We start from the raw sequence: 27,019 nt of genomic DNA on the forward strand, positions 1-27,019 counted from the left end.
GCTCGTCCACCTCTGGGTGGCAAAGTTATACATGTACCTCAAAAGTAGGGCTGTCAAATGATTAAAAAAAATAATCACAATTAATCGCAGTTTTAATTGCACTGTTAAACAATAATAGAATGCCAATTGAAATTTATTTAGAATATTTTGGGATGTTTTTCTACATTTTCAAATATATTGATTTCAATTAGAATGCAGAATACAAAGTGTACAGAAGTCACTTTATATTATTATTTTTGATTACAAAGATTTGCACTGTAAAAAAATAAACAAAAGGCTGACTGATGATGAGAAAAGATTTGAATTGTATCTTGACTTTAGCAAAGCTTTTGATTCAGTTTCCCACAGTATTCTTGCCAGCAAGTTAAAGAAGTAAGCAAACGTTTGTAATCAAAAATAGTAATATAAAGTGAGCACTGTACACTTTGTATTCTGTGTTGTAATTGAAATAAATATATTTGAAAATGTAGAAAAACATCCAAAAACATTTATAATAAATTTAAATTGGTATTCTATTATGGTTTAACAGTACGATTAAAACCACAATTAATCACGATTAATTTAATCAAGTTAATTGGTTTTGAGTTTATTGCTTGAGTTAACTGCAATTAATTGACAGCCCTACTCAAAAGCAATTGGTCCTAATTCTCCTCTCCATCACCCCAGTGTGAATCAGGAGTAACTCCACTGGAGTGAGTGGGGTGTTTTCCCCATCCTCATTCCCATATTACACCAATCTTCACAAGCTAAGGGTCAAACTCAAGGAAATTAAGGTGGTTTTCACAAAAGGAGAGTTATTTAACTGATCTAATCCTGGCCCTTGCTCTTGTCCTTCCCTCCACAGCCATCACACGATGTCCTGAGAAAGAAAATGTCCAACCGAACCACTGTGACCGAGTTCCTTCTCCTGGGATTCTCTGACATTTGGGAGCTGCAGATTTTGCACGTTCTGGTGTTTCTAGTGATTTACCTGGCAGCCCTGGTGGGGAATCTTCTTATCTTCATGGCCATAGCCTTCGACCACCACCTTCACACCCCCATGTACTTCTTCCTGATGAATCTCTCCGTCGTAGACCTTGGCTCCATCTCTGTCACTGTCCCCAAATCCATGGCCAACTCCCTCTTGAACACCAAGTCCATTTCCTATGCTGGATGTGTTGCCCAAGTCTTTTTCCTTCTCTCCTTCCTGACAGCAGATTTTTCCCTTCTCATCGTCATGGCGTATGACCGATATGTCGCCATCTGCCAACCACTGCACTATGAGGCAATGATGAACAGCAGAGCTTGTGTCCGACTTGCAGCCAGTGCCTGGATCAGTGGGATTCTCTACTCTGTGCTACATACTGGAAACGTGTTTGCATTGACCTTCTGTAATGGCAACATAGTGGATCAGTTCTTCTGTGAAATCCCCCAGCTACTCAAGCTCACCTGCTCTGACTCATATTTGAGAGAAGTTAGGGTTCTTGCCTTTAGTATATGTTTAGCCTTAGGCTGCTTTGTTTTTATCATTGTGTCATATGTTCAGATCTTCAAATCAGTGCTCAGAATCCCCTCTGAGCAGGGCCAGCATAAAGCCCTATCCACCTGCTTTCCTCACCTCATTGTGGTTTCCTTGTTTATTTTCACTGGCTTCTTTGCTTACCTGAAACCCATCTCCAGTTCCCCATCTACTCTGGATCTTGTGGTGGCTGTTCTCTATTCCATGGTGCCACCAGTGATGAATCCAATCATCTACAGCATGAGGAACAAGGAAATCAAAGGTGCCCTGAGGAGACTGACTGGGTGGAAGTTATTCACCAATAATTAATTTTCTGCCTTTCCACAATAAATGTTCCCTCACTTTCCCTCTTCATTAAAGTCAATTATATCCATGACAGCTTACACTCACACAGGTCAGATTTTGATCTCAGCTGCACTGTTGCAAAGCCAGATTAACTCCACTGATGTTAATGCAGCTGGGCTGATTTACACCAGCAGAAGATCTGGCCCAGTTGTGGAGTTAAATTGGTGTACACTCTGCATGTGAGAAGAATCAGACTTTCATTCTCTGCCAAAACAATACCTGGTAGACTCCTTGGCCATTTGTACCTGATTCATGGCCACTAAAAACAAGTATGAGGATTTTCTTGCCTTTGTGTGTATAAATCAGGAATGGCTTCATTGGAACCAAAGGAGTCAGACTGGTGTTAAACTGGTGTATGTGATAGACACCTATCCTCATTAAATCAATGTTGGGGTGGATCCTCATTAAATCAATGTTGACTTGGATGGAGCTAAACCAATGTACGGCATTTGGGGATCAGGCCTATTGACTTTATTGGAGCTAGGCCAACTTATACTAATTGGGGTTTGACATGTATATTTATTGGAGAGTGGCCACATTTCTTTCAATTACTGCAGCCTTCTCACTTTGCAGCTGAGCCTTTAGAGCTGTATTCTGATCTCAGTTACACTGGAGCAAATCTGGACTCTACACTTGTGTGTTTTGTCACGTTTGTGTATATGTGGAGTAGTTGTGTGTGCAGAGGGAGGGAAGAGTCTATTTTGTGTGCTTCTATGTGTAACACTATAACAATGTCCCTTCACAGATAATTTGCAGAGATTTGAACCCAGGGCTTTCAGAGTTTCAAGCATGAGCCTGCACTGAAGGACAAAGCCTTCTAGGCTCATAAACTGACATATGTGGTCTACCCACTAGATGGGGACAAGAAGCCACACTGTGTTAGCCTGGATCGAGTGTACATTTGGGAGTGTGAGAGATCCAGATACTGGCTAGAAATTACAGGAAGGTTTCCAACTATTAGAGGGGGTGCAGTTTCTGGAGCAGCCTCCCAATAGGAGTTGTGGGGCAAAAAACTTAATTAGTTTTAAGAAAGAGCTGGACAAATTTTATGAATGTGATTGTATGATGGGATTCCTTGTGATGGTGGGGGGGCAGGGCTTACTTTTGCTTTATGTCTTATGTTCCTAAAACTCATGCTTCAGGGTTTCATCTGGCCACTGGCAGGGGTCAGGAAGGCATCCCCCCTCCCCAGTGCATTCTGGGTGGGTTTTTTATCTCCTTCCACTGAAGCATTGGGGGTGGCCATGCCTGGAGATGGGACATTGGGTGGCATGTGCCAGGGCTCTGCATTTTCAGCCATTCTCTCTCTCTCTGGTGCTTTGCTGGCTGTTTCTTGCTTACATGCTCAAGGTCTAATTCATCACCATTTGTGGGGTTGGGAAGGAATTTTCCCCCAGCTCAGATTGGTGTTGTCTTTGGTGGGGGGGGGGAGTTGTCCTTCCTCTGATGTGTGGGGGGCGGGTCACTTGCCAGGATTATCTGGGTCTATCTCACTTAATCATCTCCCTGCCATTGCGGGGTCAGGCACTGGTGCCCTCAGTTCCTCCTATTCTCTGCCTGTGGCACAGAACCATCTGGTCTCCTGTGGGTCTCATTTACTTTGGTCTCGTTTCACTTGTTGGGTGTAGTGTGTGGGTGTGCAGACTGGATGATCTGGTGGTCCCTTCTTAACTTGAACTCTGTGACTATGTGACTTTATGAATGGGTCAGGCTGCATGGAGCCTTGTCTAGGGATCCTTTTATTATTTTATTTAAATAAAGCAATGAATGTTGTGTTATTCCTATGGTGAAAAGGATTTTCTGAAGTGAAAGGTTTTCCATTGTTTCCTAAAGACAAACTGGCTCTGGATAATGAGGCCAAATGTTTACCCTACCAAAGCCACTGGTGTGATGATATCTGCAATATTTTCTTTTATGTGATGCTCTATTATGGTGGTAAATAAATCATAATTTGTTTAGAAAAGGCCAGCTGGTTGCTCAACTTACTCCAGGGAATAACTGCAGGTGCTGAACCCAGCTGCACCTGCTGAAAAATTAGCCAGATGCCTACAGAAACTCTTTTCCTCCTGTTCACTATTGTCAAAACATGCCTTCAGCTCTCTCAGAAAACCCCATTGAAGAGACGACACATTGACACACCCAATACTAGATGTTAAAAAATTGATACTGCCATTGAACCAAAAAGACCCCACCCTCCCAAACTCCCACCCCCAAAAACATCTGGCACAAAGAAACGAATCAACCAACCAAAGAATAAAATCAACAAAACAAAAAAACCCAGAAGATACAGTCAAGCAGAGAAACAAACAACTCGTATCCCAAGTACAATTTTTACCCCTCTGCCCAAACGGTGAAGAGCCTTAGACCCCTTGAAAACTTTTATATGTCTACTGATTTTATGTGGAATGTGCTCAGATAGCATGGTGATGGGCAGCAATATAAAAGCCACATACAGATAGATAGATAGATGGGTGTGGCTGGGGATAGATAGATTTTGATATTTATGCTAGTGTAAATCTATAGTAACCCCATTGAATTGAGGGGCATTTGTCTGGATATTTACCAGTGTAAATCCCTCAGTGTGCATAAATGGATTGCACACTAGGTTCTCATGGAAACAATAATGTCATCAGTTGATTATATTTATAAAAAAACAGAATGAGATGACGGTCATGGGAGAAAGATGGCCATTTTATTTTTTGGAGAATAGCGTTGACCCAATCATTTTCCACAGAGCAGCTTTGATCTCCTTGTTCCTCAGGCTATAGATGATTGGAATCATCACTGGCGGTTCCACAGGGTAGAGAACAGTCGCCAGGAGATCCAGACCTCATGTCGAGCTGGAGGTGGGTTTTTAATGTAGGCAAAGATGCCAGTGGAAACAAACACGGAGACTACAGCCAGGTGAGGAAGGCAGGTGGAGAAGGCTTTATGCCGGCCCTGCTCAGAGGGGATTCTCAGCACTGTTTTGAAGATCTGAACATATGACACAATTATTAAAACAAAACAGGTGAAGGCTAAGGACATACTAAAGGCAAGATACGTAGTCTCACTGAGTTCTGAATTAGAGCTGGGGAGTTTGAGGAGCTGGGGGATTTTACAAACCATCCTGACAATCTGCTCTAGCTGACCCTCACCCCAAAGAGGGGCAACAGCACCTGCCCTGGATCTTACCCGATGGCAACATCCCTGGAAGGACCCTTGGCTAAAAACAGGCAGGGCTGAGGCCTAGTGGGTGTCCCAAGGGGGTTGCAGAAATAAATATGTATTTATAGCACAGAGATGTGATTTTTAGCTAAGAGCTTTGTCAAGGTTCCTCCCCCACTCTGAACTCTAGGGTACAGATGTGGGGACTTGCATGAAAACCTCCTAAGCTTACTTTCACCAGCTTAGGTTAAAACTTCCCCAAAGTACAAATTAATTTTATCCTTTGTCCTTGGAATATCCACTGCCACCATCAAACTCTAACTGGGTTTACTGGGAAACGTAGTTTGGACATGTCTTTCCCCTCAAAATCCTCCCAACCCTTGCACCCCACTTCCTGGGAAAGGTTTGGTAAAAATCCTCACCAATTTGCATAGGTGACCACAGACCCAAACCCTTGGATCTGAGAACAATGAAAAAGCATTCAGTTTTCGTACAAGAAGACTTTTAATAGAAATAGAAGTAAATAGAGGTAAAGGAATCACCTCTATAAAATCAGGATGGTAGATACCTTACAGGGTAATTAGATTAAAAACATAGAGAATCCCTCTAGGCAAAACCTTAAGTTACAAAAAAGACACACAGACAGAAATAGTCATTCTATTCAGCACAGTTCTTTTCTCAGCCATTTAAAGAAATCATAATCTAACGCATACCTAGCTAGATTACTTACTAAAAATTCTAAGACTCCATTCCTGTTCTATCCCCATCAAAAGCAGCATACAGACAGACACAGACCCTTTGTTTCTCTCCCTCCTCCCAGCTTTTGAAAGTATCTTGTCTCCTCATTGGTCATTTTGGTCAGGTGCCAGCGAGGTTACCTTTAGCTTCTTAACCCTTTACAGGTGAGAGGATTTTTCCTCTGGCTAGGAGGGATTTTAAAGGGGTTTACCCTTCCCTTTATATTTATGACAAGCTTATTGACAGAAGATCCTCAGCTGCTTTATACTCAGAGGCAAACACTAAAAACTAAGGGCCAAATCCGTATTCTTTGCCTCTGAATCTGAAAACTGAACAAGAGTCAAATGTTCCTAACCAGTCTGCTCTTTCCTAGGCCTTTCTTCTTTGGGATTAATTACAGTGTAACTTCTAATGGCAATAGAGCGATTCATTCCCACTGGGGATAGAAGTTGGAAGGAATTCATGGTGGCATAGTTTTTCTATAGCTGATCTTCAGCTTCTGTTGGGATGAATGGCCCATCTGAATATGTGTGACGTCTTGTTTTATGTTTCTTCCTGTGTTTGAGAGTCTCATTGCATAACGACAGGTTTCAGAGTAACAGCCGTGTTAGTCTGTATTCACAAAAAGAAAAGGAGTACTTGTGGCACCTTAGAGACTAGCCAATTTATTTGAGCATGAGCTTTCATGAGCTACAGCTCACTTCATCGGATGCATACCGTGGAAACTGCAGAAGACATTATATACACACAGAGACCATGAAACAATACCTCCTCCCACCCCACTGTCCTGCTGGTAATAGCTTATCTAAAGTGATCATCAAGTTGGGCCATTTCCAGCACAAATCCAGGTTTTCTCACCCTCCGCCCCCCCACACACACAAACTCACTCTCCTGCTGGTAATAGCTTATCCAAAGTGACCACTCTCTTCACAATGTGTTTCATCGGACGTATCCATTGAAGTGAGCTGTAGCTCACGAAAGCTTATGCTCAAATAAATTTGTTAGTCTCTAAGGTGCCACAAGTACTCCTTTTCTTTTTGCGAATACAGACTAACACGGCTGCTTCTCTGAAACCAATCAAATAAAAATCTGTCTTTACGACAAAATGAGATTCTTGTTAGGTCATGGACCGGGCCTATCCCTTCTCATCTTGGATGTGATTAGATTTACCCTGGGTGTGGTATGAATGTCAGATCAGCACATGTAATGGGACTCTCCCACTTACACCAAGGTTATAATGAGGCTTGGGAGAAGTTCATTTTTATTCTTTTATAATTTCAACAGATGATATCAATGTTTATTTTTCAGTGGTTTTTTTCCAATTTTCATCTATTTAATTTTTCACGGTTGCACAAAATTATGTGTTTTAAGCATTTATTTTTCAATTTTTACCAATTTAAATTTTCACAGTTGTAGGAAATTATGGGGGGAGTGTGTCAGACAATAGTTATTTAATGACAGTAGAAGCTGAGATTCAACAAGCTGAAGCTTTATAACCATTAAAACATAAATTAGCAACATCATATGCCCAAATATACAAAGGAATTAGCCTTACATCAAACTCTAATAAATTCTCAAGCCTCATTTTTCTTACTTTGCTTGTCTGTAAATTTTGATTATTATCAATGGAAATATTTTTGGTCGGTTTGTGTGTGCGCAGTGCAATCCAAGTTTATCCACATTTACCAATAAAAATCGAATCCTTCCAAGCCTATCTATAATACAATGATGACAGACAAGTAACTTACACCAGTGTTTATGTCACTGCTGAGTTTAGCTCAGAGTCTTGGGGCCAGAACCTCAGCAGCATTAAACTGGTGATGTCAATGGAGCTACTCTACATTGGCGCAGGTCTAGCTGAGGTGAGAAATCTGCCCCTTACATCTCTGCCCTGCTTACTTTCTAAGAAAGAGCAGGCTGGTTAGAAACTTTTGACCCATCTTCAGTTCACTTTCACAGGCAAAGAATATGGATTTGAACCTGTTTAGCAGGCCAGATCGCCACCTGCTGTCAATAGCCCTGGCTAGTCAGAAGTCAATGGAACTGTATCAACTTACACCTGCTCAGGACCTGGCCTGTACTTTTTAAACTTTGCTTCTGCATACCTCTTAGTGACCAGCTAAAAACAGCCTGGGCCACCTGAGCTGTGGGTTCCTCTGGTGGCTGCATCCCAAGAGCTGCTGGCGCAATGCAGGAGAAAAAACATCTGTGCTCCCCCAGAGGTAATGATGTGGAGTTAATGAAGGACCAGGCCATTCCAGGAGAGCTGAGGTTCTGGTGCCACTGAGCTCTTAGTTATTGTAGGTCACATGTTTGTGCTATAAATATATATTTATTTCTGCAAACCCCTGAGCACACACTATGAGATTCAGCCCTGCCTTGTTTTTAGCCAAGGGTCCTTCCAGGGATGCTGCCATCATGTGAGATCCAGGGCAGGTGCTGTTCGCACTCTGTGGAGTTAGGCTCAGCAAGGGCAGGTTGTCAGGGCAGTTTGCTCAGAGGTGAGATCAGAGCTGGGCTCACAGCCCTGGAAACCAGATTCAGCTATTTAGCCCCTGGGCTGGTACAACCTGTGCTGTGACCATCTCTGAAACTTGCACAAGACGGGATCAGCTCTAGAGCTGGGAGGGGCTTTCATTCCCTGATCCTATTTAGTCCATCACCTCTCAGCCAAGCCTGCCCTAGGAGCGGAGTAGGAGCACCCATCTGTGGAGTGGATCCCTTTCTGCTAGGAACTTCAGAGAGACCCAGCACCTCAGGACATCCAGCGAAGGGACACAGAAATGGCTGCTGGATAATACAGTGATGGGTGCTAGATAGACAGACAGACAGATAGTGTCCAAACAATTCTGATGCCTGAGAATCAACTGCATCACAAGCTGAGACAAATTCCACATAGATCAGCACAGTAAGTTTGCTATTTCAGTTACATATTTGGGGGGATTAATATACAGGAGAAATTTAAGAACATAAATGTGAAATGACGGTCCGAACTCTTTTAGTCTTTTAGTGTCAATTTAATGAAAACATCTGCTGCTGGCCACAATGTTTTTCCTCTCTGGAAAATTTTGAATTTTCCCCATAATTTTTGGCAGTCCGAAAAACCAGCTGAACACTGGAAATTTTAAGCTGAAAACCAAAATTTTCTTTCTTTCCAGGAATAATCAAATTTTTCCTGGAAAGTAGATGGATTCTGAGAAAAAAAATTGTTTAATTGAAAACACAATTTTCTATTAAAAAATTAATTAACAACTAGCTTAACAAAGAAAACATACAGGGATGACTTGATCATAGTTTATAAGTATTTACATGGAGAAAATAAATTGTGGGTCACGGCTAAATAAATGATTCATAGAGAATTACCTATCGACGCTCATTAATTAACTCCTATGATACACTTGGAGAAATTGAGGCACAGAGTGTGCAGGACCTCAGTTGACTATCTGGGCTTAGATCACAGGAACTCTAGAGTCTTGGTCACCTCTCACCCCTGCTGTGTGGATGTACTTGTTATCATTTGAGGCTGGGATTCTCAAGGGAGTCTAAGGGAGATAGGTGCTCAAGATATACATGCCTTACTCCCTTAGGCTCCTTTGCAAATTCCAGCCTTCATTTTTCTGAAATTCAAAAGACGCGCTCTCATAAATATAAAGGGAGGGGTAACCACCTTTAAATCCCTCCTGGCCAGAGGCAAAACCCTTTCACCTGTAAAGGGTTAAGAAGCTAAGATAATGTCGCTGGCACCTGACCAAAATGACCAATGAGGAGACAAGATACTTTCAAAGCTGGAAGGGAGGGAACAAAGGGTCTGTCTGTCTGTGTGATGCTTTTGCTGGGAACAGATCAAAAATGCAGCTCAGAACTCCTGTAAAAAGTTAGTAAATAATCTAGCTAGAAATGCGTTAGATTTCCTTTTGTTTAATGGTGGGTAAAATAGGCTGTGCTGGATGGAATGTATATTCCTCTTTTTGTGTCTTTTTGTAACAAGGTTTTGCCTAGAAGGATTCTCTATATTTTGAATCTGATTACCCTGTAAGGTATTTACCATCTTGATTTTAGAGGGGTGATTCTTTTACCTTTTCTTTAATTAAAATTCTTCTTTTAAGAACCTGATTGTTCTTAAGATCCAAGGGTTTGGGTCTGTGTTCACCTATGCAAATTGGTGAGGATTTTTATCAAGCCTTTCCCAGGAAAGGGGGTGTAGTGCTTGGGGGGATATTTTGGAGGGAGACATTTCCAAGTGGGCACTTCTCCTGTTCTTTGTTTAACATGCTTGGTGGTGGCAGCATAGGGTTCAAGGACAAGGCAAAGTTTGTACCTTGAAGAAGTTTTTAACCTAAGCTGGTAAGAATAAGTTTAGGGAGTCTTTCATGCAGGTCCCCACATCTGTACCCTAGAGTTCAGAGTGGGGAAGGAACCTTGACACGTGGAGACCCTGGAAGAGGGCAAGATAGATGCAGGGCTAATATTACATAGGCGTTTAGGCACATAGAGATGGCGATAGGTACCTAGTGGTATTTACCTTAGCAGATAAGCAGGTTAGGCACGAAACTACCATTGAATGTCCATGGGACTTAGCCATCTAGCTTACTTAGGAACTTTGATAAATCCCTTTAGGTGCCTGTCTCCATCTTTAGGTGCCCAAATCCCTTTGTAATCCTGGCTCACAGATTAGAAGATGGGCTGGAGTCAGGGTACCCTGGTGGAGATCCTATGGCCTGTGCCATGCAGGGGTCAGACTAGGGGATCATAGTGGCACCTTTTGCTTGAAATCTATTAATTTATGAACTTTTGCCTCTGGGTCTCAGCTTCTGAGCTGTGCAGAGCTTCAGGGAGTGAGTCCCGCAAGCCCTTAGGAAATAGACATGGACAGACAGCCTTCTACAGCATCAGTCTTCTAATGTCAGTGAAGTTCAAAATCAGCTACACACAGCTCATCTGCAGAGAGCAACAGGTTTGAATCGAGTTCAGTCAGTTCGTTCTCAGAGTGAGGGCAATGGTGCTGAAACAATTTTCATAGTGGGGTACTGAAGGTGGAAACCATGTATTTGGGTTGTTATTACTACTTCAAGCCAGGGGGTGTGGCAGCACCCCCAGCACCCATAGTTCCAGCACCTATGAGTGAGGGCTGAAAGGACTCAGGTAGCTGTGTCTTTGTCTTCTAGATAGAGAAATAATGACCAAAGAACCCTGGAGCTGGAGGATCGAATGCTTCACAATCTGGGGAAAAATCCACAATGACCAGCACAGTAAATTCACTATTTCCATGAAATATATTTGGGGATTAATTTACAGAACAAATGTAAGGCCTTAAACTTAAATCACAATTTTAACTCTTTAAGGCTTTAACTATCACTTTAGTCATACAGCTAGAAAAAAAAAATAAGTGCAAAATTTTGACTACATCAGAAATCCGAAATCCAAAAAGTTTTCAGGATTTGGCAATCAAAAACAAATTTCTTTTTAACTAAAACCTGCTGTAAATTGAAAATGTTAATTTGTAAACAAAAGAAAATTGGGGATTTCAGTTGTGAAAAGAAAAGAAACAAACAAAAAAAAGTGTTTTTTTTTTCAAGAATAGTAGACACTTCCCCTGGACATTTCCTGTTTAATTGAAAATCCCATTTTTTAAAAATAAGTGGACAAAAAATCTCTGACTGCCTCTATTTGGAAACTGAGCTTTAAGCAAAGGTGGGAAACATTTATATCTTTAATAATACAGCAATTTCAAATCCTTTTGGTCTATTGCAACCGTGTTTATTTCTGTTTCAAAGGAATAATTATTATATGGATGGATAGTGATGGATATGGATGGATATGGATGACAAGAGAAGCAAAAGACTCTTTTCAGAACCACCACATTTTTCTGGACAGGAGCAGGTTCCCCTCAGATCCATCCCCAGAACTTTCCATTAGTGTAGACCAAAGCCGGACGCATCCATCTGCTGCATTGGAGGCTCAGTGAAGTGACCTGTTCATCTTAATGAGCTATTCTGAGCTGAGTGAGAACCCCTCCAGCAAACAGTGCACCCTGAAACAATCACTCCAAGAGGTTTGAACTGCTCCACTCGTACCAGCCACCCCAGTGCCAGCAGGGTCTTCACGGTATTGTCGGTGCATGCTTCCCATTTGCCTCTTCTTCGCTTCACACCCCAAGGGGCGGCACTTCCCTAGACCCAGCATACATGGGGAAGGATTTAGGGAGACCGGTTCAGCCACCCAGAAGGGCAAGGGCAAAGCCCCCAAGATCACGAGAGGGGAGCAGGGAGGGTTGGACCCCCATAGATGGGTTGGGAACCCCCAGATATTGGCACAGACATGGGAGGGGAATGTGGGGCTGTCAGGTGCTCCTGTCCCCATTTTCCCCCAGGCTGCTGTCACTCACCCCTTCCCAGTGTCCCATCCCACCCCATCTCCTGACCCCCAAACCATCTCCTATCCACCCTCCTCATTTATCCTCCTCCCCATAGTCACCCTGCCTCTCACTGCCCCCAAAACTCCTCTCTGCCTTTCCCACCAACTCTTCCACCCCAAATCACCCTCCCCCCACCCAGTGAGCATCTGCATGGGTTATTTATTTTCATTTCAAAAATAGTTTCAGCACCTTCTCAATATTCGGCTGTACTCAAGTGACACCCTTCAACAGAGGCAGATGCCTCCTGTTTTCAGTCACAGATTTCTGTCCAGGGTTAGATTTTAACTCACAGGACCTATGTTTGTTTCCCAGAACACTCTACTTTCAGCAGCTATGAGGCTGAAAGTCAGAAACAGTTTTCAACCAGTTCCTCCTCTCGCCATGCATATGCACAGTGCAATCTGTTTGGCGCGACTTCAAAGGCTGACACGCCTAACTGAGAAGTAAACACTGTGGCTAATATCGCTGTCACCTTATTTCTCCCTGAGGGCCAGTGGATGGACTGCACTCTGCTGGAGTGGCCCCAACTTGATGATCACTTTAGATAAGCTATTACCAGCAGGAGAGTGGGGTGGGAGGAGGTATTGTTTCATGGTCTCTGTGTATATAATGTCTTCTGCAGTTTCCACAGTATGCATCCGATGAAGTGAGCTGTAGCTCACGAAAGCTCATCCTCAAATAAATTGGTTAGTCTCTAAGGTCCCACAGGTACTCCTTTCCTTGAGCTTTGGAGACCCTGGCATGAGGATCTGAGCCCTGGTTTGATCTCTAGCTGGGCACAATAAATCGACACCAAAACACACCAATTGTAAGAAAAGTTAGAAATACTCCACTGCAGTCAACTGATTTCCCTCTCACTCACCCTGGTGTAAATCAGGAGTAACCCCACTGGAGACAATGGGGCTGATTCCCCCGTCACTCATCTCACGTTAAGTCCATGGTGTTACACTGGAGTATGTCTGGTTTCAGGGAGAGGAGATTCAGGCCCTTTGACTCCAGCCTCTGCCGCATGCTCCACCCTCTGAATGCTCTTACTCTAGCCCTGGGTGTCTCCTTCCCTCTGCCTCACACAGCCCAGACCCCCAAACAACCCCCCCCCAACCCCTAATCCCCTCCCTCCCTTCTCACAACCCTCCACCTCACGGATGCTCTCAGTCCCCTTTCTTTGAGATTCCCCCTGCCATGGCCAGATCCAATTCTCCACACAAAGTTCCTGACTCAGCTTCCTCAGAGATCCCTGCTGAACCCCTCTGCCCACCAGTCCCCTCCTCTGCTCAGCCCCACTCCTCTGACATGGTCCCAGCCCCAGGGAACAGCCCCCCATCTCTGTTTCCTTCTGTCCCACCTCCAAACACCAGACATTCTCTCCTGCTTCTCTCCTTTGGCCAGCCCTGGCCACCACTTCCTTCCCACCCCACTTTCCTCCTTCCTCTGCATGGCCCTTTTTAGAGCTGGGAGGGGATTTCAGTCCCTCATCCCATTTAGTCCATCACCTCTCAGCCAAGCCTGCCGAAGGAGCGGAGCAGGGAGACCCCATCTGTGTACTAGATCCCTGTCTGATAGGAACTGCAGCAAGACCCAGCAACTCAGGACATCCAGCGAAGGGACACAGCAGTGACTGCTGGATAATACAGTGATGGGGGCATGAGAGAGAGAGAGAGAGAGAGAACCAAAAAATCCTGTCAGTGGGTGGATAGATGGATAGATAGATATGACTCATGATTCCTAACACTGGAGGCTTGAATGTATCGCAAGGTGGGAAAACTTCCACAAAGACCAGCACAGTAAGTTTGCTATTTCAATTAAATATGTTAGAATATTAATATATAGGGCTAATTTAAGACCATATATTTGAATTATGTTTGAGACTCTTTAAGACTTTTCCTATCAAGTCAATCAAACATCTAGAGCCTATCAGAATTTTTTTTTTTAAATTGGGGTTTAATAGAATTCCCAAAAATCTCTGATTGTTCATGTTTTGGTAACTGAAAAACAAACATTTTCAGCTAAAATTTTCAGAAAACTGATTTTTTTCTGCCTAAATCCACCCCCAAAAAACATGGGTTTTCAGTTCTCCTCTGTAAATATATGAGTTATCAGTGAAATATATTTGATACCTGAGACTTTCTATGGAAATTTGATGAATTAAAAACACAATTTTCCTTTGAAAACAATTTAAGCAGAAAATTTTTGACGACCCTTAATTGGAAACTGAGCTTTAAGAAAGACTGGGAATGCAAATATTGTCCAATAATATGAAAATTTTAAATCCATGCACTCTATTTTATACCTTCTTATTTCTGTTTCAGAGGGGTAGCTGCCAGATCGTAAAACTGAGTGAGCAGCAAAGCTGATAGTCCTCAGAATTTGTTTCGTACAGACTAGTGCTTTTAAAGTCAGGGTGAGAGTTGAACCAATTAGCCAAAACCTATCTATCCTGACATGGAGGACAGGTGGACTTGGAGGAGATCAAGAACAGGAGATCTTGTGTCCAAATGGCAGCCAGTACCTGGATCAGTGGGGTTCTGAATTCTGCACTGCACACTGGAAACACATTTGCAATAATCTTCTGTGGAGACAATGAGATGGATCAGTTCTTCTGTGAAATCCCCCAGCTTGCTATGACTCCTATCTCAGTGAAATTGGGGATATTGCCTTTAGCATGTACTTTGCCTTAAACTGCTTTGTTTTTATAATTGTGTCATATGTTCTGATCTTCAAAACAGTGCTGAGAATCCCCTCTGAGCAGGGCTGGCATAAAGCCTTCTCCACTTGCCTCCCTCACCTCATTGTGGTCTCCATGTTTGTTTGCACTGCTAGTTTTGCCTATATTAAACCCACCTCCAGCTCAGTCTCAGGACTGGATCTCATGGTGGCTGTTTTTTTATTCCTTGGTGCCTCCCATGATGAATCCAATCATTTATAGCATGAGGACCAAGGATATCAATGCTGCCCTGTGGAAAATGATTGGGTCAAGGCTATCCTCCAAAAAATAAAATGACCATCTCTCTCCCATGACCATCGTCTCATTCTGTGTTTGTTTATAAAGATAATCAACTGTTGACATTATTATTTCCATGAGAACATAACGTGCAATCCATTTATGCCCACTGACGTATTTACACTGGTAAATATCTAGAAAAACTCCACTCAGATCAATGGAGATACTATAAATTTACACCTATATAAATAAGATCAGAAACTATCCATCTGTCTAGCTAAGAACATAAGAATGGCCATACTGGGTCAGATTAATGGTTCATCTAGTCCATTATCCTGTCTACACACAGTGGCCAATGTCAGATGCTTCAGAGAGAATGAACAGAACAGGACAATTATTGAGTGACCCATCCTGTATTGTCCAATCCCAGTATCTGGCAGACAGAGGCTTACGGACACCTAGAGCACAGGGTTGAATCCCTGAACCTCTTGGTTAATGGGCATTGATGGACCTATCCTCCATGAACTTATCAATGTCTAGCTATCCATCCATCCCCATGCATTCCCCTCTATCTATTGATCGATGGATCAGTCTGAGGCTTTTGTACTGCCACCCATCACCATGGTATCAGAGCACTTTCCACATAAAATCAGTTACCATATCAAAGTCACTAGTGGACTTCATGGGGTCTCTGTCTCTTCTCCTTTTTTTCAAGACGGGGAGTAAAATTCTGCCCCCACGACAGCCCCGAGGCTGGAGGAGCTCTCTGCCCCCAACTACCGATGCAGGGCTGGAAGACCTGTCAACCTCTGCCATGGCCATGGGGTTCAAGGTGTCAGCTGCTGCCCCCAGCAGCTTGGCTCTTTTGCTATAATGAACCCCTGGTTTTAACAAACAAATGTCTTCGATCCCCAGGGGTTCGTTCTAGTGAGGGTATACTGTATTTTGTTGGTTAGTTGATTTGTTTCTTTGTTCCAGGTGTTTCTGGTGGTTGGGAATTTGGGAGGGCGAGGTATTGTTGATTAGATCGAAGTATCCATTTGATGTCATCAAGTATAGGGTACTACCAGATCAGGCCCCGGACCGAGCATGCGCCTATCTTCCCCTGTTCACGGTTCACTAGCAGAGACAGGGACCTCCCTGACTGGACTTAGGCATCTCTCTCTGAGCTACCACACACTCCTCTCCTTGGCATCTCCCATCGGCTAGCTCAGGTGCCCCCTCCTAGCATGCTGGCTTTTGTGGATCCCATTCTTAGGTGTCTGTATCTCCCTATCTGTCATATAGGGAGCCTGGGGGCCTGACTCCCTATTGGTGGAGTAATTGATGGACCCAGATTAGAAGGAGGCTAGTCTTTAAAAGAAACTCACTGGAACATCTCTGAGCGTGAGATTTCATCTGGAATCACTTTCTTACTATATTAGGCATAGACTAGCGTGTTTGTTTTTATTTTGCTTGGTAATTCATTTGTTGTGTCTTTTATTACTTGGAACCACTTAAATCCTACTTTTTGTATTTAATAAAATCACTTTTGATTTATTAATTAACCCAGAGTATGTATTAATACCTCCTAGGGGGAGGGGCAAACACCTGAGCATATCTCTCTATCAGAATTATAGAGAGTGAAAAATGTATGAGTTTATCCTGTCTATACTTTACACAGGGTAAAATGGATTTATTTGGGGTTTGGACCCCATACAGAGTAGGGTACCTGATTGCTGGAGACAGGAACACTTCTTAAGCTGTTTTCAGTGAAGCCTGCAGCTTTTGGCGGGTGTGGTTCAGACCTGGCTCTGTGTTTGTAGCAGGCTAGCGTGTCTGGTTCAAACCAGGCAAGGCACTGAAGTCCCAAGCTGGCAGAGAAGACAGGCTCAGAAGAAGTCCAGGTACAACAGATGGCAGCTCCCAAGGGGGATTCTCTGTGATCCAGCCTGTCAGATCCAGTATTCTTGGAATGTGTCAGTGGCCAACCTATTCAAGGGAAGAGCTGGGAAACATTTTTCTAAGCCATTGGCAGATTGTTTAACTCAGCTAAAAACATAGCGGCATCTGTCATGAACAGGTTGAGGAAACCATTTCCCATTGACAAGTTAACTTTGACCAGTTCTACCAACCTGAGCTGAGAGCAGGACTCACACCCCTGCCCATTCCATGCATCTTTGGTCTCCAGGGTGCAGAGGGACTAAGAATGGGCATGTCTGAGATGATCCAGGAATAAACCTGCTCCTTCACTCACTAAAGAGTCCCTCCCCTCTTAGGTCTCACTCCTGCTGCTGTTCTAGAGTAGGTTGGTAGGCAACATCAGCCTCTGATTAGTGCAGGAATTAGGTCCCCTGAAGTTCTCAGGCCACTTGTGCATATGTGAGGATCACCCACTAATCTAGGCTGACACCCGGGGGATTCAACCAGAGACATCTAGAGCATGAGCTTCTACAGCATGAGCTGAACAACCAGGCTGCCTGAAAGCCACTGGAACAGCCCTCTATCCTCTAGGTGGGGCACAGAGCGGCCTCAGAACAGTCACTGCCCATGGGTGGTGTTTATATGGTGACACTGCGTGGCTGCAGAGATCAAGAGCTTCATTTGAGCTGGAGTCATCTCTCCCAGCCAGAAGGAGAAGGTGTTGCAGACAGTTGTAGTAATGAAACACAATGGACTCTACTGGAGTTTATTCTCTGTGTGGCCCCTTCTCCTCTTCCCCATCCATGCACATCCATAAAGTCACAGAGTTCAAGGTTTTAAGGTCAGGCTTGACAAAGCCCTGGCTGGGATGATTTAGTTGGGGATTGGTCCTGCTTTGAGCAGGGGGTTGGGCTAGATGACCTCCTGAGGTCCCTTCCAACCCTGATATTCGATGATATTCTACACAACATCTAAACACCACAGCCCCGTCATACAATCAGACATGTTAATCTGGATTTAATCTGGAGATTTAATCTGGAGTTAATCTGGATTTGCATTGGTGCAACTGAAATCAGAATAAGACCTGTTTGTGTGCAAGCTGTGTGGTCATGGAAATAACTGACGTTAATGAATACTTAAAGATACTATGTAAGAAAACTTTAATTAGAGAAAGACAGAAAATTAATTCTTGGTGAATTACCTACACCCAGTCAATCTCCTCAGGGCAGCTTTGATCTCCTTGCTCCTCATGCTGTAGATAATTGGATTCATGATTGGTGGCAATACGGAATAGAAAACAGCCACCAGAAGATCCAGAGCAGATGGGGAACTGGAGGTGGGTTTCAGGTAGGCAAAGGCACCAGTGCAAACAAACAGGGAGACCACAGTGAGGTGAGGAAGGCAGGTGGAGAAGGCTTTATGTCGGCCCTGCTCAGAGGGGATCCTGAGCACTGATTTGAAGATCTGAACATACGACAAGGTGGCAAGGGATATACAGATCTATTGACAGCAGTTGGCCAGATCCACAGATGCTGCAAATTGCTTTAAGCAAGCAAGACAACTCCCATCATTGTTTTCAGTGGCCATGGAATGGCTGCAAGTGGCCAAGCAGTGTAACGGGTATTTTTTTGGCACAGAATGAAACTCTGATTCCTCTCGCACACACAATCTGCACCCATTTAACTCCACAACTGGACCAGATTTTCTACTGGTGTAAATCACCCCAGCAGCAGTGACATCAGTGGAGTTAATCTGGATTTGCATTGGTGCAACTGAAATCAGAATAAGACCTGTTTGTGTGCAAGCTGTGTGGTCATGGAAATAACTGACATTAATGAATACTTAAAGATACTACGTAAGAAAACTTTAATTAGAGAAAGACAGAAAATTAATGCATTACCTACACGCAGTCAGTCTCCTAAGGGCAGCTTTGATCTCTTTGTTCTTCATGCTGTAGATAATTGGATTCATCATTGGTGGCACCATGGAATAGAGAACAGCCATCACAAGATCCAGAGCAGATGGGGAACTGGAGGTGGGTTTTAGGTAAGCAAATAAGCCAGTGAAAATAAACAGGGATACTACAGCGAGGTGAGGAAGGCAGGTGGAGAAGGCTTTATGTCGGCCCTGCTCAGAGGGGATCCTGAGCACTGATTTGAAGATCTGAACATACGACACAATGATAAAAACAAAGAAGCCTAAGACTAAACACACACTAAAGACAAGAAACCCAACTTCACTTAGATATGAGTCAGAACAGGTGAGCTTCAGTAGCTGGGGGATTTCACAGAAGAACTGATCCACCATGTTGCCTCCACAGAAGGTCAATGCAAACGTGTTCCCGGTGTGTAGCATAGAGCAGAGAATCCCACTGATCCAGGAACCAGCTGCAAGTTGGACACAAGCTCGGCTGTTCATTATTGCCTCATAGTGCAGTGGTTGGCAGATGGCGACATATCGGTCATATGCCATGATGGTGAGAAGGGAAAAATCCGCTCCCAGCAAGAAGAGGAGGAAAAAGACTTGGGCAACACATCCAGCATAGGAAATGGACTTGGTGTTCATGAGGGAGTTGGCCATGGATTTGGGAATGGTGACAGAGATGGAGCCAAGGTCTACGATGGACAGATTCATCAGGAAGAAGTACATGGGGGTGTGAAGGTGGTGGTCGAAGGCTATGGCCATGAAGATAAGAAGATTCCCCACCAGGGCTGCCAGGTAAATCACTAGAAACACCAGAACGTGCAAAATCTGCAGCTCCCAAATGTCAGAGAATCCCAGGAGAAGGAACTCGGTCATGGTGGTTTGGTTGGACATTTTCTTCCTTAGGACATTGTGTCATGGTTGCAGAGGGAGGGACAAGAGCAAGGGCCAGGATTAGATCAGTTAAATAACTCTCCTTTTGTGAAAACCACCTGAATTTCCTTGATTCAGACCCTTAGCTTGTGAAGATTGGTGTAATATGGGAATGAGGATGGGGAAAACAGTTCCACTGATTTCAGTGGACTTGCTCCTGATTTACACTGGGGTGAGAGAAAGTAGAATCAGGTCAATGGACCCCAGTGCAGTTACTCCTAATTTACACCAGGGTGATGGAGAGGAGAATTAGGAACAATTGCTTTTGAGGTATTTGTATACCTCTGACACCCAGATGTGCGCAAACTCTGGATGACATTTTATAAATGTCACTATCCTCAGTTTACCAAGGGGAATCAGGGGTCTGGTTAGCCAGATTCTGCTGTCAGGGCACTGCTGCGAATGTGGGGTAATTTCACTGCAGGCCATGGAATTACTCCCCATTTAAACTGCCCCAAAAGGGAGCACCATCTCACATGGAGGTGACCAAACCCCGCCATAATTACACAGTAAACTCGAGTCAGGAATACAGCTCAGGAGTCCTGATGCCCCATCCCCCATTCTAGCCAGATTTCCATGCTCACTGTGAGAGACAGACATTACAGCTCCCCTCCTGATTCTCTAACCACTCAACTAAACTCCCTCCAAGAGCTTGGAAGAGAACCTAGAAGTCCTGACTCCCAGTTTGCCCCCTGCTCTGACCCACTAAATGCAACACCCCTCCCAGAGCAGGAAATACAGGCCAGGAGTTCTGGACTCAGCTCCCTCCCAGAGCAGGGAACACAAATGAGGTGTCATGACTCCCAGTCCCCTCCTCTAACGACTACATCAGACTGCATCTCAGCCTCCATCCCAGTGACTCTCCACTGCCATCAGGAATGACTGCTGTGAGTGACAATGGAGAATCACTGGGCCAGCGAACAGGCATGAGAGTGATTCTCCAGCTTGGTACTTGGGGCATGCACCTGGTGTCTGGAAGAGCCAAGTTAAAGTCCCTGCTCCAATGACTATTTAATTATTGATACAGAGTGGAGCAGCTTCAACAGGAGAGACTGAGACAGTCTCATTTCAGAACAGCCCGGAGCCCAGCTGCGCAGGCACTGTCCTGTAAAATGAGAATTCAAATCCCTTTTCAACATCAATCAGAGGGAGGGATTGAATCTGAGTATGTCACAGGCCAGCTGAGCACCCTAACCACTCAGCTTCAAATTACGAGGAGTGTCTGTCCCACAGTGTTTATGAGAGACAGAAATAGAACCACCCCCCAGTTCTGTTTCCTCTCCTCTACACACTAGACTGAATTTCCTCCCAGAACCACACATAAAACTCCAGAGTTCTGGCTCTCAGTCCCCACTACTCTTACCCACTAGACCCCACTCCCTTTCCAGGGCTGGAGATAGAACCCAGGAGTCCTGGCTCCTAGTCCCCACTACTCTAACACACTTCACTCAACTGCCCTTGCAGCAATCTAATAGACAGAAGTAACAATAAACTGAGAACTAGACACAAACTGATGATAGATAGATAGATAGATAGATAGATAGATAGATAGATAGATAGATAGATAGATAGATAGATAGATAGATAGATAGATAGATGTAACAACAAACTAACAGAGAGACACAAGTAAGAAAAGAACAGATACAGAGAATGCGAGAGAAACACTGAAGTAACACAAAGAGGTAGATAGAGAAGTAAAAACAAACAAATTGAGAGAGAAAAGTACAAACAGATAGATAAACAGCAATAAAAACAAACTAATGTATACAGAGAGAAAAGTAACAACGAGCTGACAGTGTTTGTAACAATTTTTGGACAATTTTAATGTAAACTCCTCAATCCATTCTAAATATATGTGTGTCAATTTGATCAATTCCCCCACTCCCAATAAAAGGAAACTAAGGAATGAATATTCTGCCCCGTCTTTCCTAAGGTAAATGCTTTGGACTGCCTCTGTTTCCCATCCCCAAATTGAGCTAAGAGTGAAACTATAAAAAAATATCTATTGTCACTTACAATTTCATCCTTCAAGAGCCACTCTGTAATCCCCAAATATTTTTCATTGCAATAGCAAACTTTCGGTGCGGGTCTTTATGTAATCCGCCCAGACTGAGATGTCTTTTCTCCTCCAGCTACAGACTGCAATTGGTTGCCCCGCTCTCTCTAGCCCCATACACACCGCTCTATCTCTCTATCTAATGCGCCATCACTGTATTATGAGAGGCCGTTCCCCCACAGCACTGAGGCTGAGCTGCTGGAAATACATTGAGATCTGTGCTGTCTGCAGATGAGCTGTGTGTCAAAAAGGTTGGTGCTGCAGGAAGGTGATTTATCCATGTCTGTTTTCTAAGGGCTTGTGGGACTCAGTCCATGGAGCCCTCAACAGCCCAGAGGCAAAAATTAATTTCTCTGGCCCTTTACTTCCCTAAAGAGTTTCCAGAAACGAAGATAATCACAGTTAAAATTAGCAGCACCATCTGGAGGAAAGACTGTGAGGCAAATACTATGGGCACACAGGACTGTACTCCAGACATCTGGGATCAATTCCTAGCCCTGCCACTGACCTGCTGCGTTACCTTGGGAAAATCATACCCTGGAGCTGTCTTTCCCCTCCCACCCTTTTCCTGTCTTTTCTGCTTTAGTTCCTTGGGGTGGAGAGTGTCTCTTACCTAATATTATGGGCTCCTCATATCAGGTTCAACTATCAGATAATTAATTAATTGAAAAGCTAAGGTCCAAGGTGTCCTGAGAGCTGATCCCAACTATTCCTCTGGCTTTGTTCAGTCTCTTCACCCCTCCTTTCCTCAGTTTGTCATCCATCCAATGGAGATAATAGTTACAACTTGGGGGATAATTCAAAAAATATCTTCCTGACAAAACAGCTTTTTGAAGAAAAATTGCTTGTCATTGAAAATAATTTTGATGTGAGGAAATTCATTTTCAACTCATTTTTCTATGGGTTTTTGTTTGTCGGTTGGGGGAAGTTGGTTTTGGTTTTGGTTTTATGAAAACCTGGCGATGGAAAACTCTTTGGTATACTTTTTCAGGGTTTTGGGGAAAAGTTTTCAATATCAGAAATCTTTTCCCAAAACTTGAAAATATTTACTATAAACTGGCATTTTTACTAGAGAAGTTTATTGAGAAGCAAACACTTTTCAGTCTTCAGTTTCCATTTTTTGCCCACCCCCCCATCCAAAAGCAATATTATGGGATGTTTCTATGAAAACAAAACAATGATATTTCCCACAAAAGTATAATTTTCATTGTGGCCAACTTTAATAATGAGTAATTAAAGCTAAATTAAATGTGTTTGAGTTGATGTGGGTGCAACATTCATTGCAATTTTATTTGACAGCATCTGCTTGTCATAGGAACTGTCTAACTGTGTAAGACGTTTGGACCATCCAGTCCAGTATTCTGCCCGTGATAGTGGCCAGTACCACCTGATTCAGAGGAAAGTCTAAGAGCCCCTATAGAGGACAATTGTCGAATAACCTGCCCATGGCGGAGTCTCATCATCCTCAGCTAGTGAATGGTCTATGGTGTGAGGAAGGTGAGTTTCTACCCCTCATAGAGTTTTATCTACTCCAAAGTAACTGCATGCTCTCATTATCCAGACAGGCTGCAGTACTCAAAGGAACCTACTGGAATTGTGTGTCTAAATCCTATTGGCTTTCTTCAGGAGAGGAGTGCCCAGTTCCATTAATCCCCTTTGGATATCTCACTTAGTTTATTATTAATTATTTATTTTGTAGATTCCATCACTGACAACTTTCAAATCAAGATTGGATGTTTTTCTAAAGGATCTGCTCTAGGTATTGTTTTGGGGATGTTCTCTGGGCTGGGTTATACAGGAGGTCAGACTAGACAGTCCCTGATGGCCTTGGAATCTATTAATCTAATTTGAACTCCACCAAAAATGGGAACAAAGTTTCTCTAAAACCCCCACAAAAATGTAGATTTTTTTAAAAAATTCTAAATTTCTATGAATTATTTAAAGAAAGTTTGAATCTTTTGAAGGGAGTAAGAGGATTCTGATCCTCTACCCCATTTATTAACCCGATCTATTAAAACTAATTCTGTGAGATTTTAGCTGAATTAGGCAACACCTCAGAGTAACACAACTCCATCTCTCTCTTGGCGATGTAGGCTATTTTGTGTTCATGGTGGGGCCAACATGACCAGTGATGGGATTTTCAAGGTTGCCTATAGATATTTGGCCACCAAAATTCCAATTAGTTTTAATGGGAATTGGGAATCCCAGTCCCTAGTTGAAAATCTCCACCCATATTTCTAAGATCAAAACCTGCAACTCTATTCTGGTGGCATTTTTAAGGCCATTATTCAATATTTTTATTAACAACTTGGATAACAGAGGACAGAATATGCTTATAAATCTTCCAGATGACACCAAGCTGGGAGGGGTTGCAAAGACTTTGGAGGACAGGATAAGAATTCAAAATGACCTTGATAAATTGGAGAATTGGTCTAAAATCAACAAGAGGAAATTCAAGAAAGACAAGTGCAAAATTCTTCTCTTACCAAGGGAAAAGTCAAATGTATAACTACAAAATTGGGAATCACTGGCTAGATGCATGTTGTGAATCACAGGAATATTCACACTGTGTATTAGCTCCAGGTTCTTATTTCTGGGTAGCATTTTTGCTTTTCTCCAAAGTACGTGAGAGAAGACAATTGGGTTTGGAATATCTGCAGCTGATATATTGATCTATAGTTATAAATTGCTGAACAAGCCTATTTAGGAGCCAAATTCTGAGTTACTTATATGTGTTTAATCAAGCAAGACTTTGGTTGGGCCAGACTGGGTTCTCAGTTATACCAGAGTAGAGCTGAAGTCATTGGAGTTATTTTGGCTTCATCCCTGAGATCAGAATTTCCTCCAGTCTGAGTTTTGGCTGAGTAAAGACAGAGGAAAAACTGCCCACCCCATTCTACCAGTTTTCAGTGTCATATAATTGTGCCTTATGTTCTGACCTTCAAAACAGTGCTGAGAATCCCCTTTGAGAAGAGCCGGCATAAAGCCTTCTCCACCTGCCTCCCTCACCTCATTGTGGTCTCCGTGTTTGTTTGCACTGCTAGTTTTGCCTATATTAAACCCACCTCCAGCTCAATCTCAGGACTGGATCTCATGGTGGCTGTTTTTTTCTTCAATTCTCTTGTGCCTCCCGTGAAGAATCCGATCGTTTATAGCATGAGGAACAAGGATATCAATGCTGCCCTGTGGAAAATGATTGGGTCAAGGCTATTGTCCAAAGAGTAAAATAGCCATCTTTCTCCCAGGACCATTGTCTCATGCTGTGTTTCTTTATAAAGATAATCAGCTGTGGACATTATTGTTTCCATGAGAACATAACTGCAACCCATTTATGCCCACTGACGTATTTACACTGGTAAATAACTAGAAAAACTCCACTCAGGTCAATGGAGTTACTATAAATTTACACCTATATAAATAAGATCAGAATCTATCTATCTGTCTAGCTAAGAACATAAGAATGGCCATACTGGGTCAGATTAAAGGTCCATCTAGCCCATTATCCTGACTACACACAGTGGCCAAGGTCAGATGAACAGAACAGGACAATTATTCAGTGATCCATCCTGTCCAATCTTAGAATCTGGCAGTCAGAGGCTTAGGGACGCCTAGAGCATCCCTGAACCTCTTGGTTAATGGGCATTGATGGACCTATCCTCCATGAACTTATCAATGTCTAGCTATCCATCCATCCCCATGCATTCCCCTCTACCTATTGATTGATCGATCAGTCTGAGGCTTTTGTACTGCCACCCATCACCATGGTATCAGAGCACTTTCCACATAAAATCAGTTACCATATCAAAGTCACTAGTGGACTTCATGGGGTCTCTGTCTCTTCTCCTTTTTTCAAGACGGGGAGTAAAATTCTGCCCCCACGACAGCCCCGAGGCTGGAGGAGCTCTCTGACCCCAACTACCGATGCAGGGCTGGAAGACCTGTCAACCTCTGCCATGGCCATGGGGCTCAAGGTGTCAGCCGACGCTGCCAGAGGCAGGGTTCTTTTGCTACAATGAATCCCTGGTTTAAACGAACAAATGTCTTCGATCCCCAGGGGTTCATTATAGCGAGGATATACTGCATTTTGTTGGTTGGTTGATTTGTTTCTTTGTTCCAGATGTTTTTGCTGGCTGGGGGTTTGGGACGGCAAGATATGTTTGATTTTATGGGAGTATCCATTTGATGTCATCCAGTATAGGGTACTACCACATCGGGCCCCGGACCGAGCACGTGCCTATCTTCCCCTGTTTCGTGGTTCACTAGCAGAGACAGGGACCTCCCTGACTGGACTTAGGCATCTCTCTCTGAGCTACCACACACTCCTCTCCTTGGCATCTCCCATCGGCTAGCTCAGACGCCTCCCCTCCTAGCAATCTGTTTTTTGTGGCTCCCATTCTTAGATGTCTGTCTCTCCCTATCCATCGAATAGGGAGCCCGGGGGCCTAGCTCAGGCTGTGTGACCCTATTGTTCTCTCAGTAATTTTATAGGTGCCTAAAAGTTAGGTGTTGCTGCATTGTGGGTCACCACGCCTTGGTCTCTTTAAGGATCCAAGCCGCAGGGGATATTTAGTCACCTAGTGGGTTTTTCAAAAGCAACTAGGCAGCTAACTCCCATTGAAATCAATGAGTTTTGGACACCTAGGGGCTTTAAAAAAACTACCAGGCACCTAAACACTTTTGAAAACCGGGTCTTAAGTGATGAAGTGGAGGTGTCTATAATGGGCAATGATACCCTGGTGTGCAGCTGTGGGTCCATTGACTCATGATCTTTGATATCCACTAGAGATCCTAGAATCACAGAGATGATGGGGTTGGAGGGACTGGAAGCCAAGTCGAATCTGGTGCCTGGCTCTTTGAAAATCCCATCTTTAATTCCTGGAAAGAATAGCCCTCCCCTTTGAAGAACATGCCCATATCTCTGCTGATTCTGTGGCTGGTGCCAGCCCACCTAATAAAGAAAAGTGAACTCCTGTCTTTTGTAGGTATATCATAGAAGCACAGAAACATAGAAATGTGGGGCTGAAAAAGACCTTGAGAAGGTGAGGCAGGACCTAGTACATCTAGACCAGCCCTGACTGTTGCTTGTTCAACCTGTTCTTCAAAAAATCTCCAATGATGAGA

At 43.5% G+C, this 27,019-nt stretch overlaps 2 protein-coding genes across 2 annotated transcripts; one reads left to right on the forward strand and one right to left on the reverse strand.

Moving 5' to 3' along the window:
• Window positions 1–871: 871 nt before the first annotated feature.
• On the forward strand, window positions 872–1,807 carry LOC140897847 (olfactory receptor 14A16). The gene has a single exon (XM_073310984.1). It carries the CDS (start codon window positions 872–874, stop codon window positions 1,805–1,807), a length of 936 nt encoding a protein of 311 aa, XP_073167085.1.
• Window positions 1,808–4,513: 2,706 nt separating this feature from the next.
• LOC140897765 (olfactory receptor 14A16) lies at window positions 4,514–19,803 on the reverse strand. Its single transcript, XM_073310785.2, has 2 exons — window positions 18,899–19,803; window positions 4,514–4,565 (listed from the first exon to the last, which is right to left on the reverse strand). Exons 1-2 carry the CDS (start codon window positions 19,801–19,803, stop codon window positions 4,514–4,516), a joined length of 957 nt encoding a protein of 318 aa, XP_073166886.2.
• Between the last annotated feature and the right edge of the window lie 7,216 nt (window positions 19,804–27,019).

This window comes from Lepidochelys kempii, chromosome 14 (genome assembly GCF_965140285.1).
Source record: "Lepidochelys kempii isolate rLepKem1 chromosome 14, rLepKem1.hap1, whole genome shotgun sequence".
NCBI lineage: Eukaryota > Metazoa > Chordata > Testudines > Cheloniidae > Lepidochelys > Lepidochelys kempii.

Coding starts and splice junctions, on each gene's coding strand:
- LOC140897847 (XM_073310984.1), top strand. CDS start 872: ATGTCCAACCGAACCACTGTGACCGAGTTCCTTCTCCTGGGATTCTCT.
- LOC140897765 (XM_073310785.2), bottom strand. CDS start 19,803: ATGTCCAACCAAACCACCATGACCGAGTTCCTTCTCCTGGGATTCTCT. Junction 4,566..18,898: donor AAAGCTGCCCTTAGGAGACT/GACTGCGTGTAG, acceptor CTGTGGAAAATG/ATTGGGTCAACGCTATTCTC.